This window comes from Glycine soja, chromosome 8 (genome assembly GCF_004193775.1).
Source record: "Glycine soja cultivar W05 chromosome 8, ASM419377v2, whole genome shotgun sequence".
In the NCBI taxonomy this organism is placed as follows: Eukaryota; Viridiplantae; Streptophyta; class Magnoliopsida; order Fabales; family Fabaceae; genus Glycine; species Glycine soja.
The window spans coordinates 11,362,387-11,383,553 of record NC_041009.1 but is presented as its reverse complement, the minus strand read 5'-3'; the positions used below and the strand labels follow the sequence as shown (position 1 = coordinate 11,383,553).

At 32.2% G+C, this 21,167-nt stretch overlaps 1 protein-coding gene and 2 pseudogenes across 2 annotated transcripts; 1 reads left to right on the top strand and 2 right to left on the bottom strand.

The window, feature by feature from the left end:
* The first annotated feature begins 238 nt into the window (after positions 1–238).
* Positions 239–2,819, top strand: LOC114421956 (annotated as a pseudogene). Its single transcript, XR_003668593.1, has 2 exons — positions 239–1,234; positions 1,898–2,819. The product of XR_003668593.1 is annotated as a probable pectinesterase/pectinesterase inhibitor 51 (transcript).
* A 2,599-nt stretch (positions 2,820–5,418) lies between these two features.
* Positions 5,419–8,218, bottom strand: LOC114424693 (annotated as a pseudogene).
* Positions 8,219–17,147: 8,929 nt separating this feature from the next.
* Positions 17,148–18,673, bottom strand: LOC114422981. The gene is made up of 3 exons (XM_028389561.1): positions 18,324–18,673; positions 18,045–18,243; positions 17,148–17,816 (listed from the first exon to the last, which is right to left on the bottom strand). The coding sequence occupies exons 1-3, from the start codon at positions 18,456–18,458 to the stop codon at positions 17,353–17,355; spliced, it is 798 nt and encodes a 265-aa protein (XP_028245362.1). The 5' UTR covers positions 18,459–18,673; the 3' UTR covers positions 17,148–17,352.
* Positions 18,674–21,167: the final 2,494 nt, after the last annotated feature.

Below are 21,167 nucleotides of genomic sequence, written 5' to 3'. Positions count from 1 at the left end.
TCTCATTTTTAAAAAAATTAATTTAATAACTATATAAATTTATCCTTAATTTTGTCAAATAAACTTCTTTGATTAAGAATAATAAAAGAAAGAAATTAACAAATAAAGTATATTTTTTTACTTTCCAAAGATTAAAATTTAAATTTTCAGATGCAAATTTATTAATATACTACTCATAATTATTAACCTGATGATTTTTATGATTATCATTATAAATTACCTAAAAACACTTATAAATAAATTCCACCAGTAAACACATTCTCACAACATTCCATGATGGCTTCTTCCTCTCTCTTCTACCTTTCTCTCTCCCTCATCCTAACCCTCACCTCCGCCGCGCGCCACAAACCCCACCCCTCACCGGCCAAGCCACCAGCCAAGCCCGCCGTGACCACCGCCACCTCGCCGGCAATTCAACAAGCCTGCGCCGCGACGCGCTTCCCGCAGCAATGCGAAGCCTCTCTCTCCCAATCCCAGAACCTCCCTCCGAACCCGACCCCTCTCCAGCTCCTCCAGTCCGCCATCGCGCTCTCCTCCGACAACCTCGCCACCGCACAGACGATGGTCAAGTCACTCCACGACGCCTCCGCCGACAGCCGCAACCGCACCGTCGCCGCCGCCACCTGCATCGAGATATTAGCCAACTCCCATTACCGCATTTCCCTGGCCAGCGACGCGCTCCCACGAGGCAGGACCAAGGACGCGCGTGCTTGGCTCGGCGCCGCCCTCGCCTACCAGTACGACTGCTGGAACAGCCTCAAATATGCCAACGACACCGAAATGGTCGGCAAAACGATGTTGTTCATCGATAACCTCGAAACTCTCTCCAGCAACGCACTCAGCATGGCGTTTTCCTTCGACGCCTTCGGAAACGACACCGCTTCGTGGAAGCCCCCAGTAACGGAGCGCGACGGGTTCTGGGAGGCTGTGGGCTCGGGTGGCCCCGCGTCCGCGGGAGGGGTACCGCCGAATTTGACGCCCGACGTTACGGTGTGTAACAATGGAGGAGACGGGTGTTATAAGACGGTGCAGGAGGCCGTAAACGCCGCGCCAGCGAACGGAACAAAGAGGTTTGTGATATACATAAAAGAAGGGGTTTACGAGGAGACCGTTAGGATTCCATTAGAAAAGAGGAATGTGGTGTTCTTGGGCGACGGCATTGGCAAAACCGTCATCACCGGTAACGGCAACGTGGGACAACAAGGGATGACAACTTACAACTCTGCCACTGTCGGTATGTTTTTTATTTTTTTATTATAATAATAATAATAATAATAAAATAATCGGAATTTTTTCTCTTTTTTATTTTTTAAAAGAACATCATTTTTCTTTTCTGATTAAAAAGCCACAGAGTTTACTTGAGGTTGACTGGTTGAGGAATGGGGCCCTCTGATTTCGCGGGTTAATGCTCCTCGGCGGAATTGTCAGCGTATTTTTGTTGAATTTGTCAAATTCAATTTTATTTTTAGATTATTAAATCTAAGGTAAGGAACGCCTGTGGACAATAATGCTTTTCGGAGAATTTTTGTAAGATACAAAATCCAGTCTTGTTTTACTTGATGAGCAACTCTTTTAGATTGCATAAATGTTGTTTAGTTGTTTCAACAGGGACATTTTAGAAATATTTTTTTCAAAGCCTTTTTGTAGTATGAGAGAGAATATTTCTAGAGGGGGAATCCGGAGTATCAATCATTAAATTATAAAGCACAAGTTTCCTCTAGTGCATACTTATTTTTGCCTTATCTGATTGCAATCCATTCTTTACATGTTCAGTAAACCTTCATTTTTTCACCATGTATGAATGAAGTATGATGATTGATGGCACGCATGCATACATGCTTTCATTCTTGGATTGTTTTTCTTGTTATGTTAAAGATATATTTAACTGTGATTGCAGCGGTTCTTGGCGATGGATTCATGGCAAAGGAACTGACGGTCGAAAACACAGCAGGTCCTGATGCTCACCAAGCAGTGGCATTCAGATTAGACAGTGATCTTTCTGTGATTGAGAATTGCGAATTCTTGGGCAATCAAGACACTCTCTATGCTCACTCACTGCGCCAGTTTTACAAGTCATGCCGCATTGAGGGCAGCGTGGACTTCATCTTTGAAACGCTGCAGCAGTTTTCCAAGACTGCCAAATCCTAGTTCGTCCCAGGCAAGTGAAGCCAGAGAAGGGTGAGAACAATGCCATCACAGCACACGGCAGAACAGACCCTGCAGAACCCACAGGCTTTGTTTTCCAAAACTGTTTGATTAATGGCACTGAGGAATATATAGCATTGTACCTCAGCAAGCCTCAAGTGCACAAGAACTATTTGGGTAGGCCTTGGAAGGAGTATTCTAGAACGGTTTTCATTAATTCGATCTTGGAGGCTCTTGTCACACCACAGGGTTGGATGCCATGGAGCGGTGACTTTGCTCTCAAGACACTTTACTATGGGGAGTTTGAGAACAAGGGTACTGGCTCTGATTTGTCTCAGAGGGTGCCATGGAGTAGCAAGATCCCTGCTGAACACGTATTGACGTATTCGGTGCAGAATTTCATTCAAGGAAATGATTGGATTCCATCATCTGTTGGTAGCCCATCCTCGTAAATTAGGAGGCATCCGTAGATGGGGGAGTTTTCTTTAGGTACCCCTTTGTAAATTACCAATAACTAATGCAATAGCAATATCCATATTAGGAAGAAATTTCAAATCAATTTGAGTCGTGCTGGTGAACAATACCAAGGGTTGATCACACTCACTTTATTGGGGTCACCTTGTTTGAATGATTTACAAAGTTTATCTCAAGATTATAAACATTTTATTTTCCCATTCTCATGTTTTTCATTGCTTAGAATGTTATTTCGGAAATGAAAATGGATAATTTGAAACAAACTTAAAGAGTTTTTTTTTTAATAGCATGACCTGATCAAATAATGAAAGTACCTTGGCTTCTATCGCTTTCCGTCTAAACAAAACAAGACATGGGCATTATGAGCACCACGATCCTCAAAAAAATCCGTTGATTTTTCAATTTTTATAACTTTTACGTGGAGAACACATACAACATTATATTTCACTTAATTTCTAAGTTCTTTTACAAGATAAAAAACTTAATATGACTGTTCGGTAGCTAAATTTTTTTAATAACTTTTAGTGTTTTTTTAAACATTATTTAAACTAATATTTTTTAAAACATTTATTTTTATCTTTTAATTTTTTATATCTTCTTTCACTTTTATTCTTGATATGTTTATTCCTTTTTCTTATTATTTTTTTAAAATAAATTATAAATTTTATTATTATTTTATATTTTTTAACTATTTTAATAATTAATTTTATTAAATATTTCTAATTTAATAAGTTAATTTTTTAATTTTTAACTTTCAATTACGGACTAATTTTTCACCTTTCAACTAACTTTTCAGCTGATTTTCTCCTAAAACCTAAATCTAATCTTTTTTCCATTATACAAATGGCATAATGAGGTGACACGTTTTCATCTATCTATATATTGCGGTCATAAGGAAGTTGGAAATGGTCACCTTTATTCAAAGAAGCTAATGCTAATGCCTAGTACATATGGCACGCACTCTCCTCTACTTTGAGTTTTGCCAAAAGGGTCATTTAGTTGCTAATGTGTCCCATTCCTATTAATAAATTATCCTTGTTCCCATTCCTTGATGAGGATGTTGAAAGCGCTTGCACGTGAATGACAAATGAATCTGAGTTCAGCCATTGGTAGGAGCACTCGGAAATTTGATAAAGAAACACCATTGGTTGGGTACTGTAGTTACCAGAAATATTCACATTATCAAAGTTCTAAACAAGGACGCATATGTCTGGGCCTTTGACGTAGAGTGGCCAACCATAGTCGACAATTGTCCCTACAACCAATTTCATTGACTTGAGCATTGTAGAATAGTAATACTATTCTTGTTCACGTGAGGTACTATTGTACTAATAGTCTAAATAGTGTTAGCGGTAGTCACATGTTGCGGAAAGTTCTTAAAATACTTCCAAAATCAAAATTGATTGCTTCACAGTTCACACCATTCATCGACAGCAAGAGCTAATTAGATGCAATTCCAAAGACAGCGATAGGCCGCACTAACCTCCTAATGGCTAATGCTACTTTTTCGAACAAATATCCCATTTTATTTGGAAGTTTTTGACACGGGATCAAATTATGTATGCACACAAATTTGTCTCATTACTATAGTTTAAAGTAAAAAATAAAATAAAAGGTTGGCCATATAGTGTTAGCTAGCTTCAACTAAATTTGCAATTGCTGCGGGAATGCTATTTTTAGAGTTTGGTTAATTAGGCACTATTGTAATCGAACCATTAACAACTTGTTTCTCAACTCTTTGAAATTGGCGCCACCCATAGTGAATATGTGGTCTCTCCACTACCTGCTTTGGGATTAGGAAGCGATATATTATAAGGTTTGTTGGTTCCATGTGTAATCGGAATATTGTGGCTGATAATCACGCATGGCATGTGGTAGTAGTAATTAACCACCCCCTATGGAACTTTCCTATTGAGCTCGATTGTCAAAGAGTGGTTCTGCTAATGGTTTATAGTTGAATAATATGTGTGTTGGTTCAACTAGTTATTTGTCTGTCCCCCACCATGTCTTTCGTCACATTTAGCCAAATGCCTTTCATGTGAATTCTAACATGAAAATAGAAGTTTTTTTAAGTAAGATATTTTTTAAACCAAAAGCTACGAGACTATTTTTATAAAGCTTACAAATTATTGAAATGAATTTTACTTTTTTTTTTTAATGAAGTGAATTTTAATTACTTTTTCAACAAAGTTTTCTAATAGGCATAACCAAACAATTTAGCTATATTTAAGGGACCAAGTTCGCGCACGGGCTTGATTAAGCAACCCTCCTAGGTTTCTAAAGAAAAACAAGTCTAATATCATTATGCCACTTAAGCTAAGCCGAAATTAATCTTTGTAAGACTCTTTTGATTTAACACTAGTAAAGAAAAATCAGATCTTCTAAACATTCTTCAAATAAATTTTCTAGACATTTTTTTTACCAATGAGATTAGCTCAATTGGCTAAGCAAACCTCATAGTGATTGGACTAAAACTAATTAGGAAGAATAATGATAATAAACATTCCATAATTTGAAATACATCACTAATATCTCTTATTTTTCTATATTTCTCTCTTCTTATCATATTATATCACCTACCATTCTTATGTTTCTCTCTTTTTTCTTTCTCTTTCTAGATGTAGAATAACATTGTGATTGTTTATCTATATTTTCCCAATCGGGAAATATGTCCACAATTTAGAACAATTCCCTCCTTTACTTTCAAAACTAAACAACAAAAGTCCAAAAGAAAAATAGAATCAGAACAAAAGATGACCAAGAAGAATTGGGAAGGCCATAAATTACAGATTCGTTCGGGTAAATTGCTCTGAAATTGAATTGATGAGATTTGTTATTATATATGATCAGAATGCAGAATACACTCAGCACAAAATAAGAGTGTAGAATAGAGAGCATATTCATGCATAAACTGAAGAGGAATAACTTTTTTCCTTTATGCCAGTTTCCTACACCGAGAAACTTATCAACATTTGCAAGGACGATAGAAAGCTAAATTCACATGTCACAAATCAGAAAGAGATGATGTGGCAATGACAGGAGGTGTTGGAGTATGAGACTCATCATCAGTCCAATTGGTCTCTCCCCAATGCTTCAACATGTTTTCCCATGAGCACATTGTCTATGCATTTCTTCAACCTCATATCTTTAACTTTAATTTGCCAATGCCCTTTTGTGTAATTAGCAACTTCAGCTTGCCTACGATCTCATTCCAATTGTGCCTTCTGCTTTGACTTCAACATGCAAAACTGTTGCAAAAGCTCAGGCATTGCATCATGCACCTTCCGCCACCTTTCATGAGCAGCATCACTTTTAACCACATAAGGAAACTTGACACTACACTTTAACCAAAAACTTTAAGGCTTAGATTTATAGGTTTTCTCCTAACCTTAACTTTTCTACTTCTACTTGATGTGAGACTTCACCTCACACTTCCTTAGTTGAAGAGAGTGTCACTATTTCCAGTTGCAGTGATTTCTGGCATTCCAAATAGGAAATCTATATTTCTTAGGATGAGCAAATCTGCATCAATGAATATTATCTTGTCATAATCTGTAAGCTGCCACAAACGGAACTTGCTGTAGTTCCATTCATTGTAAGCACCTTTTTCTGATCCTTTGAATTGTCCTGAATTTCCACCCTACTGCTTCTAAACCACTTCTGTGGTACTCACTTATTGTCTCATCAACAAGTATAACTAGGTCTCGAGTTGAACCGGACATGTGGATGCTTTGTGCAGCAGCAATAGCTCCACAAACATAAACGTGAGCGGAATGGAGAATTGTTGCATATGCTTCTCTACGAACATTTCCCACGTAACTCAGCTCTGCTCGTAGTTAATTCAACTTTCACATGTCATATATATATGATAAAACAAATATAATGAAGAGTGGACAATATGATAATGTTATACTACTCATGGATGAGAACATAAAAAGTTAAATAAAGTAGAAAAAGTCATTTTTCTTGGTTGTGTAAATATTGAGTTTCAAGTTTTAACAGCTTTGCTTCTAAAGAGAATATCATCATTTTGTAGATTTGATTTGATCAATTATTAAGTTAAAAATCATTATTATTGTGCAATGGGAAATTGGTCCAGAAGTATGTGTTACTTAAAAACAAGTCATCCATTGCTGGTAAAAGCATTAACTTTGTACAAGTTCCCACATTATATGCTCTTGAAAGTACTGTGATGTTGTCATGTTATGTCTATGTAATGTTCCCACATTATTTGCTTGTGAAAGTACTGTAATGATATCATGCTATGTCTATGCGTGTGTTTAGAAAAAATAAAGTAGAACTAACCTTTGCCCCTCAAAGGAAATGCAAGTTCACAAGATCCTGGTGGAAGGTGGAGTTTTTCTCCCAAAAACATTCCCTTCATGTCCCACAAGTTCTCTACAGGTAAACAAATTAGGTATTGGAAAGAAGTTGGTAACAAAAGGCACATACAAGGGATAATTTCCTTTGAAAGAAGTTGTAAGCCTAGCTACTGCTAGCTGCAAGTGCAACCTAGCAACATCTCTAGACCAATTCCCCCCATTTGCATGAGGAAGCTTCACAGCTATGAGATTGAGCCTTATTCCAGGAGATCGAAGACTTGGAAGAGAAGGACAAACCAGGACTTCGGTTTCTTCTTCCTCATCAATCCATTCCGGGTATAGGGATTCCCATGTCACATTTTTTGCAGCATACTCCAGCTCCAGAACAACATGTGTGACATTAGGAATAAGCTGTTCCCAATGGTCTAGTTCATTATTGTTGAAGTTTAGAAGGCCAACCTCTTGAAACTCTTTTTTCCCTGTCAGTTTCGCAGTAATTTGCAATATATCACCCCAGTTAATATCTACATTCGATATATAACCACGATCTAAACCACCCCATATCCACCTGTTCACAAAATTTGGCCTGCATGATATAAATTTGACACAATGAATTGATTCTATTCTTAACTCCATTTTTACTATATACTTACTGAACATTTTGGTTTCACCTTTGGAAATAAAATTTACTAGGCGAGCATGATCATTCCAGAAAAGAAATGGGAAAATTACTGATATAGACTAGTAATTTGACACAAATTCCACACTATAATTAGAAATTTACTGTCTTACGAAATTTATGGATGAAGAATGCAAAATAATTACTCTGTCATCAGTGTCCAGTCCATTAGTGTGAATCATTTTGTTGTTATTTCACAAAAATCCAATACTTTACAAGTTCCTTAATTCCTAAAATAAAGTTAACTATAACAAGGTTACATTCGTGGATTGCGAATTTGGGAAGTAAAGAAGATATATGGTTGGTAGTATGAACATAATTTTTTATTTTTTGAACAGCTGAACATAATTAAATGTAGCATATGCTTACCTGGAGCTAGAGCTTGATAAATGGTTATTGTTGTAAACCTTTGGAGAATACAGGAGTGTTACATAAGTGTCGCAAATGGTCATCAATAGGACAAAAGGTTTTAAGAAAGAAAAGTTGCATCTTGAGCTTTTATCTTGGATGGATAACTGGATAGGCTTCTCATTCTCAACATCTTTTGCATTACTTTTTGGTGATCTTCGTCTGTATAAATCTACACTGTACCACGTAGTTATTGAAGATCAAAATAATAGAAGTAACCAAAAGAAATGAAGGAAGATTTTTTTTAGAAATAATTGCAGCCCAATGGATAACAGATCCAGTAAAATATTGATCCAGCCTGGCCTAATACAAGGTACTTAGGCTGGTCCGTTTGCTATTTTCTTTATTTTTTTATATAATTGGAGTATAAAAATGTTAATTTAAAACAACCTATTTGATTGTTTTGTATTAAAAAAATTATAATTAATTAATGTTTAAAATTTATATTTTTTTTGTTTGAAAACAATGTTTAAGTAAATTTTAAAAAACAAGCTAAATAATTAATTGTGGTCATTTTTTAGTCTGTGGTCCAATTGGTCTATGTTAGGTAAAATATTCATGTCAAGTAAGGTCGAATGTATAACGGTCCTAGTTGGGTTAAAAAAAGTCTTATTTTGTTTCAATTTTATTGATCTAACATTCTAAGTCGTACTGTTATTCAGTTAAATTTTATTTTTCTTTTTATAAAAAAAAAATTAGATGATTTCTGGGACTCACTATGGTTATAACAAGTCTTAAGACTTAAAAAATGCTTATAAAAGTATTTACAGATTACCTACCAACAAGATCTTCACGTAGACAACAAAGATCGAACACATATCCTTTTGGGTTATAAATTTGTTTCTTATCTTTCTTGGTTCATTAGATTTTATCTATGCTAATTATTTTAAACTTCAAACATGTACAAAAATGAACTTTAAAATTATCAAGCTTTGAAAACTTATGAAACCATAGTATCTTGGTTAGTAAATAATCTCCAAACTTCTTCCCTAGCATAGCAAGATTAAAAACATGTAAATGTTGAAATCGGAAAATTGATCCCAAGGGGTCAGTTTTACAAACTTTTTTCTGAACCGAGTTTGTTTTGAAAATAATTATCAAGGGGGTCTGTTTTTCAAAGCTTTTTGTCAATTACTATAGACATTTCGTCAGTGGGATTGGCGAAACAGGCATGACATTTCGTCATTGGGGTTGGTGAAAGAGACACCCATCACGTCGACAGCAGGCACGACATTAGTGGGTTTCGCTGGTGGTACAAATGAAATAGGCTAGGTTGCAGTTGACGTGGCGCGCATGCAGTGGCCAAACAGAAAAAAAAAATATATGCTAAAATTAAAAAAGATTTTAAAAAGGAAAGAAAAAATATATACTAAAATTAAAATATTAACATAATAAATGAGAATTAATTTTCAGAACATAAATGGAAAGAAAAAATATTAACTCTAATTTATTATGTAATTATTTAAAATTATTTTGATTATTATGTAATTAAAAAAGAAAGAAAATAAATGGAAATAAATGGATTATCCCTCATTTATTATGTAATTATTTAAAAAGGAAGAGGAGAAAATAAATGGAAAGAAAAAATATGTAATTATTTAAAATTAATTTGATTAATGGAATTTCGTATTTTTTTCTTAAATAATATATTTTTTCTTAAAAACATATTTTTTTAAATAATATACAGTAGAGAAAGAAAATATGTTTTTTTCTTTCCAAAAAACATGTTTTTTGGTTAATATTTTTTAAGAAAAAATATATTATTTAAGAAAAAAAATACGAAATTCCATTAATCAAATTAATTTTAAATAATTACATATTTTTTTTCCATTTATTTATTTTCTGTTCTTCCTTTTTAAATAATTACATAATAAATGAGGGATAATCCATTTATTTCCATTTATTTTCTTTCCTTTTTAATTACATAATAATCAAATTAATTTTAAATAATTCCATAATAAATGAGAGTTAATATTTTTTCTTTCCATTCATGTTCAGGAAAATTAATTCCCATTTATTAGGTTAATATTTTAATTTTAGTATATCTTTTTTTTCCTTTTTAAAATCCTTTTTAATTTTAGTATATTTTTTTCCTGTTTGGCCACTACATGCGTGCAACGTCAACAACGAAATCCTCATCTACAACCTAGCCTATCTCGTTAATATCACTAGCAAAACAAAATCTATTGTTGTCGTGCCTACTGTCGACGTGATGGGTGCTTGTTTCACCAACTCCAATGGCAAAATGTCATGCATGTTTCGTCAACCCCACTGGCGAAATGTCATGTTATCCCTACCATGTTATGTTTCGTTTATAGCAATGGCGGAAAGCTTTAAAAAACAGACTCCCTTAGTAATTACTTTCAAAACAAATCCAGTTCCAGAAAAAGTTTGTAAAACTGACCCCCTGGGATCAATTTGCCGATGAAATCCCATACCTCCAAATTCCTTCTTTATGACAAGTTTTTTCCAACTGAGATAGTTTATTCCTTTCCTGGCTTATGAGTTTGAATCCCACCAAAAAAAAGTTCATTTTCTAGAGCTCCTCTTCAAGGATAGATGGGAGTAGGAAAACACTCATGGAGTATGTTGGGATAGACTGAACTATAAACTTAATTAAAATTTCTTTACCCGTTTTTGAGAGATTTTTTGTGGACCAATGATTGATGCACCTCCAAAGTATTGAAAAGATGGAATAATTAGGATTTTATTCACTACTAATTGTGAGTGTACAAGAGATATATAAAGAGAGTACAACGAAATAACAAATTCAAAATTATCTATAACTTGAATTTAATAAATCTATCTATAACTTGAATTTAAATTGTAACAACTTGCAACTAATTACTATATCATATCAATAGTCTAACATGCCCCTGTAAGATGGTGGTAGTGAAGACAACGACAATCTTGTTCATAAAAAATTTGTGGCGCAAAAATGTAAGATCTTTAGTAAAAAAGTCCGCACATCGATCAAAGCCAATAGATGCAAATTTAACCATTAAGGAGAGGTCATAACACAATGCTTAACCTCTTAAGAGAATTAAACACGCTTAACTGTCATAAGGCAAAAAAAAAAACGCTTAATCATCATAATGCAGAAGCAAAAAGACTTGACAATCATAAGGTAGAAGCAAGAAAATGGCTTAACCACCATAAGGCAGAAGCACAAGAAAAGGGCTTAATCACCTAAAAATGCATAAGCAAAAGGACTTAACCACATAAAAAGATAGAGTCAAAAAATGACTTAACCACCTAAAAGGCAAAAGCAAAATAAAACAGCTTAACCATCATGAATGATTTCATATGGAGGACACGATGTGATTCTCGTTATATAGTCACCAAGAAATTCTGACTTCAAGGAAATGAGTCATTTGATAATTGACAAAGAATAAATTTAATGGGTAGATTAAAAGCAATAGCAGATGACCATGGGAAAACAAAAAAAAAATAATAGAAAAAAAAAGATCAATTTAACAGTTAAGCTCCTACTCTATGATATCATATCGAAAAGATGGAATAATTAGAGTTTTATTCACTATTGTGAGTATACAAGAGATATATATAAAATATAAAAGAATTACAAATTCAAAATTATCTACTAAATTATTTTTAACTTGAATTTAAATCTATGTATAACTTAAATTTTAAATTATACCAACTTGTAAGTAATTGCTTTATCATATTAATAGTCTAACACAAAATCTGTCTTTTATGAAAGCAAATAACTCCTTCTTACTGCCAATAATGAAAAGGAGTCTTTGACAATGGTTTCATATACCCCTAAAGTTGATGGAATATTATGCCCGACGCTGGGAGGGGTGTTGTGACTGGAAAAAAATTTATGATTTTTGGAAATTGATGATCCGACCAGAAGCTTCAAAGTTTTGTCATATATGTCAAGGACGTCCTTGATGATTTTGGTTTTCCTCATCATTTGCCTTCCAAATAAAAAATCATTAGCAAATAAAATGTGTGTGAGGAGGGTTGCTTAATCAAGCCCGTGCGCGAACTTAGTTTACTTACTATAATATTTTAAGAATATTATAATATTATTATAAATAAATAACTACAATATATAAAATTAAATTTTTATTAATATTATTAATGTCATTATAAATAAGATAATTACAATAGTTATAATATTAGGGGGAAATTTTATATAAGAGAATTTAATAACTTTCTTAACATGATAAACATTTGGAGTCATTTTGGTTGCCACTTGACATATCCATTTGAGGTTTAAAAACAAGTGTTTATCATATTATTAAAAAATAAATAATTAAAACGTATTATTTTAAAATTTAAAAAATATGTTAAATAGTAAAACTTTATTTAATTATCATTTTATTCCCCTAACCAAATAGTAAAAATATTACTCAAGTAGTTGTTACTTTTATCCAAACACGGTCAAATCTACATACCTCGTATAAAAGTTCTTATCTCTACATAATTTAAACGACTACTGGTTTTATTATTTTTTTATCACGTTTCCACGTGGTTAGGGGAGAAAGAAACACTAACATGTATACGTACGTGATTTCTTTTTTTACTAAACATCTTAAACCTTTATTGTCATGGAAAATGCTGACAACACTCATTTTTATCGACATACTTTTGTTATTGATAAAAATTTGATAGAAAATTATAAAATTAACACAAAAACATTGATTAAATATGATGTAAGACCTAGAAAAATTATAATTTTTAATAAATTTTAATTATTAAAAAAATTATTCAAAATAGTGTATTACGTTATGTTTCCTGGAATTTTTCTTATGATTATTGATTCATAACAAATTATAACACATTATAATACAAACTCCCAATAACTAATTACTTTAGTGTTTGATAATTTGCTTAAAGTTTAAAGGACATATTCAACAAGTTAAATTTGAAACACATTCTGAGATAAAAATTTATTGTTTATAATAATTCTACTCGGATTATCTTTCATAGAGGTTATATGTTTACTTATACAAAAAATTAAAAATTACACAATTTTTCTAATATGTTATATCTTTTTCTTTTGAACTAAAAAGAATATTAATGAAGAAAGTCGTTGAAGTATTAGTCAAAGAAATAAAAATAAAAAACGAATTCATACTTTTTTAATTAATTCGTTTAATTCGAATTATTTAATAAAAATATACTAAATAATTTTAATTCAGTATTTTTAGACACTCGTTATCCAAACCAGAAAATAGAAATATAATAAATCGTTTAATTGAATTGTTCCTTATTAGAAGTTATTTAATGATTGAACAAGGTAATATATTAAAAAAATGCTATAAATCAAATTCTAAAGAAAGTATATTTAATTAACTCAATAATTGACGTGTGCCAATTGACAAACAAAGAAAAGGGTTGGGTGGATTATGAACGTCCCTAATGTGCTGCGATATGCATTATTTACAGATTTAGAACTTCAATACGCGTGTAGAAATTAATGAAACGATGAAAGGGAAAACCCACGGTTTTGTTGCCACATGTTTTTTCCATTGCCACTGGTTTCATATAAATGCGTATACTGGGTACAGCTTAATCAATGTTCCCATTAATTTTTCTATCTCTTGGTCCCTTTGAAAACGTAGCCTCTCATCCATAACATATTCATGTCTATATCATTCCGTCAAGTCACTTTTTTTGGATAGCATTTATTGGAACTGTACGTGGAGACGGTTTTAAATGTTTCTCAATATGATAGTAGACATTAACATACTCATCATATTTGTCCTTCTCTCTCTTTCTATTTGAGTGGGTAATAAAATCTTAAAAATACAATAAAATATACAAATAAAACAGAGGACAGACCGGGCTAAATACTGAGCCTTAGCTAGCTAGCCAGCACACCACATGCAGTGAGAGGCACCAAATTTTGTGGACTCTAAGTAATAAAAACAAATTAAATTAGAGGATGGCTAGATTCCCCGTTTTATTTCTTCTATATATTTATGTGCTAGTTGTTGTTTTCTTACATGAACACACGTAATTCCTAGGATCAGAAAGCTACAACTACTTGGCAACTTAGTATAATGGAAACCCATGTCACAAATTGGCTGTCTATGTATTCATAATTGCTCTACTACATGACTAGGATTGCTGTAGTGACACTCTCTCAAACTTCTTGTGTTTGCGGAATCAATAAGACTCGCTAAAATTAGCTTGTTTGCCATGGACACAAGTAAGATTTAATTTAATATTGATTTAATTTAAACTATATACACATTTCAATCTGAATTAGCTAATTTAATATAAGATGAATATATATATATATATATATACATCCTTTCTTATGCGCTTCACTAGCTTAACTCATTTTAAAGGGAAACAGCTATATGTTTTTTGGTGTGTGTATATATATAGAGACACACACACGCAACATTTCAAACCGTACAAATTATTATCGAAATATTCGTGCTTGATCAATTAAAGCTATGAGAGAGAGCTGAAGAATCTAATCTTATAAATATCATGTTTTGGATGGGAGTTGTGACCCAACTCACATAATGGACCATCTTGACGGAAAGTGCCTCAGCTTCAATCTACATGCGTTGCGCGTTGATTGAAGTCAATGTTCGAATGCAGATGTTTAAGATAAATACGTACGCTGTAGATTATACATTCATCGAGAGGAAAGTTATCATTGTCCTCAAGAAGCCTTAAGCCCTGTCTTAGAGAATCTAACCCATCTCCAACTTCTATAAATAGTTAAATATCACTAATGTTAATGTATCATGTAAGCATTTAATATAAATCCTCGATCACTTTGGTGAAATTCTTTTTTATTTTTTAGGGAATAAACTCAGTCCTTTCATTGATAATTTGATTCTCAATACAAAAGAAAATATAATAAAAAATCTGACTGCTAGCTAGCATAAAATTGTGCCACCCTAACTAAAAAATGAACAACACAATTTACTTACCTGCTAGTATCTTTGGTAAAATTCTTATTGACTTGAGTTTCAGAATATCTTTTGAATCTACCCACTCACTCATTCTCCATGACTTAGTCACATTGGAGTTTGATCGAACTCAAAAAACCTCAAACCTTGGTCCATTTGAAACACACTAGAGTTAACATTCATCAAGAATAATTCTAGACCTGCAATCAACCTTTAATATATATGTCAGCGGTCCATCTGAAATTCATAATCGTGGTACAACTCAAACAAATCAATTTTTTTTTTCAAAATTATCATTACAAGATTTATTTATTTATTGAGAATAAAATATTTTTTATAAGAATATTTGTTATTAATAATTTATATTGTTACTAGAGGAATCTTTTCACAACTAAATCACCACTAATATATTTAGGTTACTATTATATTAGTAACGTGATTTTTAAATCTCACAAATTATTTTAGTTTGACGAATGTCACTCATATTTACATATAATAATTACAAAATTAGTTTGTCACCAATAAATAATGATTATTTTTATGTTATTAATAAATTCTTTTAAAATAAAAAATTTTCAAGTTTTAACTATGAGCCAATTGATTTGTTTTTTTATTATACATCTAATATCTAATTGATAACACCTTTTTAAGCCATTTATCCCAGTTAATTAACATATTATATGATAGAAAAATATTTTCTTAATTATTTAAGAATACACTTTTCAAGTCACTTATCTTATTTGAGTTTACAAGTTACATGTGACTAAGAAATCGAACCTTGGATCTAGTGTTTTCTGAATAAATGCTACTCTACTTATAATATTTGGTTGGTGGAATTATTTATCTATAATATAAGATTTCATTGACAATATGTATGTGTTAGCCATTTATACATAATATATTTTGTATATTTTGCAGTTGAATCTTAGGAGGAAGAAATGGTGTCGCATTTTAAAGTAAGCAAAACTTGTAAATTAGAAAATGATTATTTATTATTCTGGTTCTTATAATTGTAACAACTTTTCTTTTTATTTCATATAGTTTAAGACATTCAATTTTAATTCCTATAGTTATACTTTTTTATCATTTTTAATCCTTACGATGCATGTAAAAACGTGTAATACAATACTTACTTCTAGATCTTTAAAAATCATTATAAAACTAAAACTAATTAATGGTATAAAAAATATAAAAATCAAAACAAGTACATTCGTCCCAGATTCAACCCAGTAGAAGTTTTACATCACCGGTTTTAGTTTTATAGCAGCTTTAAAAATCTGAATTACCGAAGTTTGATAACAAGGACTAAAAGGGTTAAAGGAATAAAATAATATATTATATTTTACTGGTGCAACAAATAACATCTAAAAATAGGATAAGATAACTACCAATCTTATCTTATAATATTTTAACATCAAACCGAACACTGAACACAGAATGAACTCTTAAGGTAGAAGATAATTGTATAATAACTATATGCATTGTCAATATAAAACTTATATCAATTAAAAATTGTTTGTATAACTTTTAATTAATTATTACAAAAGCTAATAAACTTGTCATGATTAGATGCCATTGTAAAGAATTTTTAAACCGACAATATCTGACTTTTTTTCCACCAACATCATTGTAAAGAAGACAATTAAAAATTATCAATATAATAATTTTAGTCCCAATTTGTAAAAACATTTTCAACTGAAATTTTACATACAGTACTTTATTTCAATCTAGTTTACTGGATATAACACTGATGTAAACGATGTTAAATATGATTTTACATATGCTAATTAAATTATTTATATTCAAGGATCAAATTGAAAGTAAACATTTCTTATAAGGAATAAAAAATATAATTGAAGTTAAAGGGAAAAAAAAAAAAGGTGCTGTGTGCATCACAGCAGAGAGAAGGAATCATGTAATCTTCCCTTTCCAATGTTATCCACATTGATCATTAAAAGTTGCACGTTTTATATTTAAAACCACGAAAATATATAACTTGTGTCTCTCAACATTTCTAAGTTCGAAAAGGAAATTACTCCTAGACTGCCTTAGAGAACCCAATTCAAGGAGATTCTTAAATCAGAAATATATGAAACTCGTGGACTAATAAGTTACATGGTTCACATAACATGAATTAATGTGAGATTTTTTAGCATACCCCTTCTTACCTACATCTTCAATACCTTTGAACCAGAAAAAAAAAATAGAAGAAAATATGAAACGAAGAAGGATATTCTTTTATTCAACAAGAGGTGCTCATCACAAAATGCTAAAATTTTAAAATCCACGTAAGAAGTGCTCTTATTTTATGTGACTAGCGTAAGTGAGAATACAAAAAATACTTGTGATGACCACCGAATTCATCATAAAATTGCGACCAAAATTGGGTGTAGTTCTCAGAATAAGCAGAGAGACTCCCCTAGCAACAATTTACACTCATGTTAGATAATTGACTAGACAAACCAGATCCACCACCATCCAAATCCCTTTTCTTTGGCTTCAGTGATGGAGGTACCCAGTTACCAATAATATCAGCATCAGCATGTTCATGATCATCATAACCAATGACATCATGGCTAGGCTCTTTACGACTCACAGAGAGCCACTTGGCTTGCATGTATGAAGCGGTTCTCCATGGTGGCACGTGGAGACCCTTCTCTCTTAGGCACTGTTTGGCAGCAGAACATAGCAGGGAAATTATCTTGCACAGTTTGTTCTCAGTCCCAACCAAAATCACTGGGACCGAGTCTGTCAATTCCTTGTAGTTTTGTGTTGGCCTCGCAACTTCAAATTGGGACCTAAAGTCTATATCTACTATCAGCCTCGTAGGTTTACCACAATTCTGGTCATCCTCTATTATCACTTCAATATACTCGTACTCACCTGTTAATAATATTAACCCAAACAAAAAAGCTCAATTTCACTTCATAGTACCTTGTGCACCACATTAATTTTGACATCAAAGGACAATTTCAAAATTTTAACATAAGATCCACACCAAAAGGACCATCATGTCTAATTCAAATTTTCGTATCTCCTTGGTAGCATACAAGCCAAATAATCCAAAAATTGAATTAGAGGTTGAGAAAAGGCAGAGAAATAAAGACCCACCAGCAGGACAACCCAAAGAGGTGGCCCAAGAGGTGTGGCATACAGAAGCATCAAGGCCATCCATTTTCATCCTCATAACAAGCCATTTACTGAGACTTGTCTTAGTCTTCTCCGCACCCTTTCTACCTCTCATATGGTTCAATACACACTTCAATACCTTAGCCTCACATCCTGTATCACCCTCACTCCTTAGAACATCCTGAAAACATAGGGGGGGAAAACACATAAGAGACAACCTTAAACCAAGACAAAACATTGAATTCATTGAACGGCTAGTACCTGTAGAATAAAATATTGGGTTCGGTGGTTTAAGGTGTGGCAATTTGAGGACGTGGAACTTGTGGGGGATGTTGATTCGGATTCTATAAAATCTTGCACCATTTGTACTAACTCGTCTTCCTCTAAACTTGCCATCTCTGTTTTTCTTTTGTCTAGTCAAAGACAAAGAGAAGAAGAAGAATAGAGCGTAGTGGAAATTCGTGTGAGGTTGCGTATTTATTATATATAAAGAGGTATGGTGGTGGAAACAGCACCTGTGTGGTGACAGATCATAGATACATGAGGCCCGGTACTGATAATGTAAATCTATTAAACAAAATAAAACAAAAGAAACAAAGAAAAAAAAGTTGATAGATAGAGGTTAAAAATGTTGCTAAGGTATACTGTCGGAATATCCATATCTTAATTCGTTGATTTAATAACCATGAAAATGACACAATTAAGTGTTTTCAATGTGTTGTAGAACTTACTCTCAAGGTTTCCAATCCAGTGACTAGATGATGGTTAACTCACCTGCTAATGCAATATATGCACGAAGATTCTCTATCCGAAAGTCATTATAATATCGATTAGTTCGAGTAAGATAATAAATTTTTATTAAGGGGATAAAAATCTATTAAACCTTTTTTTTTCTTAGTATTAATTAGACTTTGAACTTAGACTTGGACTAGAATTTTTGTTTGAAGGAAGCATAGTCCGCGCCACTTCAACCATTTTGATTGGTTCCATATGGTCTACCGACGACTTGGAGTATTTCAAACATCGAGATAATATAATTAATATAACAACGTTATCATATACTCATCGTATTCGTACCAAATATGTTTATCCTTAATTTTATCATTCTGCTCTTCACGGTCTTGGAAGGATCACCGTTGTGCAAAATGGTGGTGAGGTACAAATAGGAATAATTGCGATTGGGTTGGTATCCATTTTAAGGTAAAATATAAATATTTTTATTGTCTGCTTTGGATTAATTTGAATATAATGCTGTTATACATGATTTGAATATAACATTAAATCTGATTTTTTTTTTTCAATTTAAATTGTATCGATTATTTAGTTTTTGTTGTTTTTAAGAATATTAAATAATACATCATATATACAAGTTACATGGTATTTTTCTAAATTTTATTTTAAAACTCTCCCAATCTAATTACTCCAATTAATTTTATTTTTTAACCTTTTATTTATTACATGTTAATATTTATTAACTGTTCATATTTCCAAATTTTGATTTTAAAGTTTTTATTGTTATTATTACTACATTTTTAAATAAATGGTGATTAAAAGGACAATAAATTTTAATAAACTAGAAAAATAGTATTCCATTATATATATATTGATCTTAAACAGAAAAGGTGAAAATACATACATATAATATTATTAACTATTATTATTCACTTACATTTTTTAATTTTATCATCTATTTTTCTTATAAAGATAAATTTTACCATCTATTAATCTTAAAGCTCTTCATTTTCTGTCATAACTTCTGCTTAGCTTTTCACACTTTGCTTCTTATTCTGTCATACTTCTCATTTCTGAATTGGGGCGCTTATCTTTGCTATTTCATCTGTGCATTCCTTCTCTTCATCCTCTCTCCGCTAATGCTAGGGTGTTGCTAGGTGCACAGCCATATTACTTGTGCACCCAGCAAAAAAAGTAAATTCCAAAAATATCCTTATTGCTTTCTTCTTCCTTTTAAGTTTTATTTTTACAATAACGCAGTCATTCTTTCATTTTCTCAGTCTATTTGTTCTAGTTTTTTCATTGTCCTTTGAGAGGTGCATTGTGCCGCTTCGGTCGAGGTGAAAGTGTTACGGAGGTATGTCGATGGTAGTTGTTGCGGTAGTTGCTTTGGTTGTTAACGAAGATATGTCAAAGGTACAACGGAGTTTTTTGTTTTTGCGTATATGGATTAAAGAATCTGTAAGTTATATAAAACTTACGGATTAATTAATCCGTATGAGTTATACGGATTAGGTAATCCGTATGTGTTATACGAAATATCAAAACAGCCATAAAAATGAAGAAGCAACCTTACCTCAACAACAAAAACGGCACGACGGTCCTCAAATCCGGTAATGGAAGCACTGAACAGTGGCGACGCGACACAAACCAAACAACGAAGGAAGAAGACAGCGCTTTGAGGAAGGAAGAAGAAAAACAGTAACAGCAACATATGGAATATGTAGAGGAGGGAGGGTTTTTAAAATTTAAGTGAAAGAAATTTTTGTCACTTCACTTAAATTGTTGGGTGCACCAACAATATTGTTGGGTGCACCTAGCAACAGCCCTAATGTTAATTTCGGCCTGTCTTGTTTCTCATTGGACTCCATCTCTTTTCTTTTAAATCCAGCTCACTTAGTCTTGTATTTCACTTGCTGAGGTATAAAAAAAAAAAACCCGTACCACTCGTTGCAACAGAAACAAAAATTATATGCTAATGCTATGTTTGGTTGCATTCAAATAAAATACAGCAAAAAAAATACAAATAAAAAGATCTTCTGTTTAATTGAAGAAATAGGAGAAAAAAAATATGATATCTAAAAACAAAAAAAATTAAAATTTTGTTCTCTTTTATTTATTTTTTAATTTCAATTTCAAATTTTTCCTTCTTTCACTTTTTTTTTCATCCAACCAAACTTATCATAAGAGTAAGACACTAAAGTTTTCGTATATTAATATAATTACTAAGTTTATATTGATAATAAGATGTATCATATTAATGATGATTAATATATATTACGAAATGCATTATATTATCAGTATAATGTATTTCAATGATAGAGTAAACTTATAATGTCCATACCAAGGGTGCTTTTAGAAATCCATTTAGAG

Coding starts and splice junctions, on each gene's coding strand:
- LOC114422981 (XM_028389561.1), bottom strand. CDS start 18,458: ATGGCAAGTTTAGAGGAAGACGAGTTAGTACAAATGGTGCAAGATTTT. Junction 18,244..18,323: donor CCCAATATTTTATTCTACAG/GTACTAGCCGTT, acceptor CTATGTTTTCAG/GATGTTCTAAGGAGTGAGGG. Junction 17,817..18,044: donor CTCTTTGGGTTGTCCTGCTG/GTGGGTCTTTAT, acceptor TATTATTAACAG/GTGAGTACGAGTATATTGAA.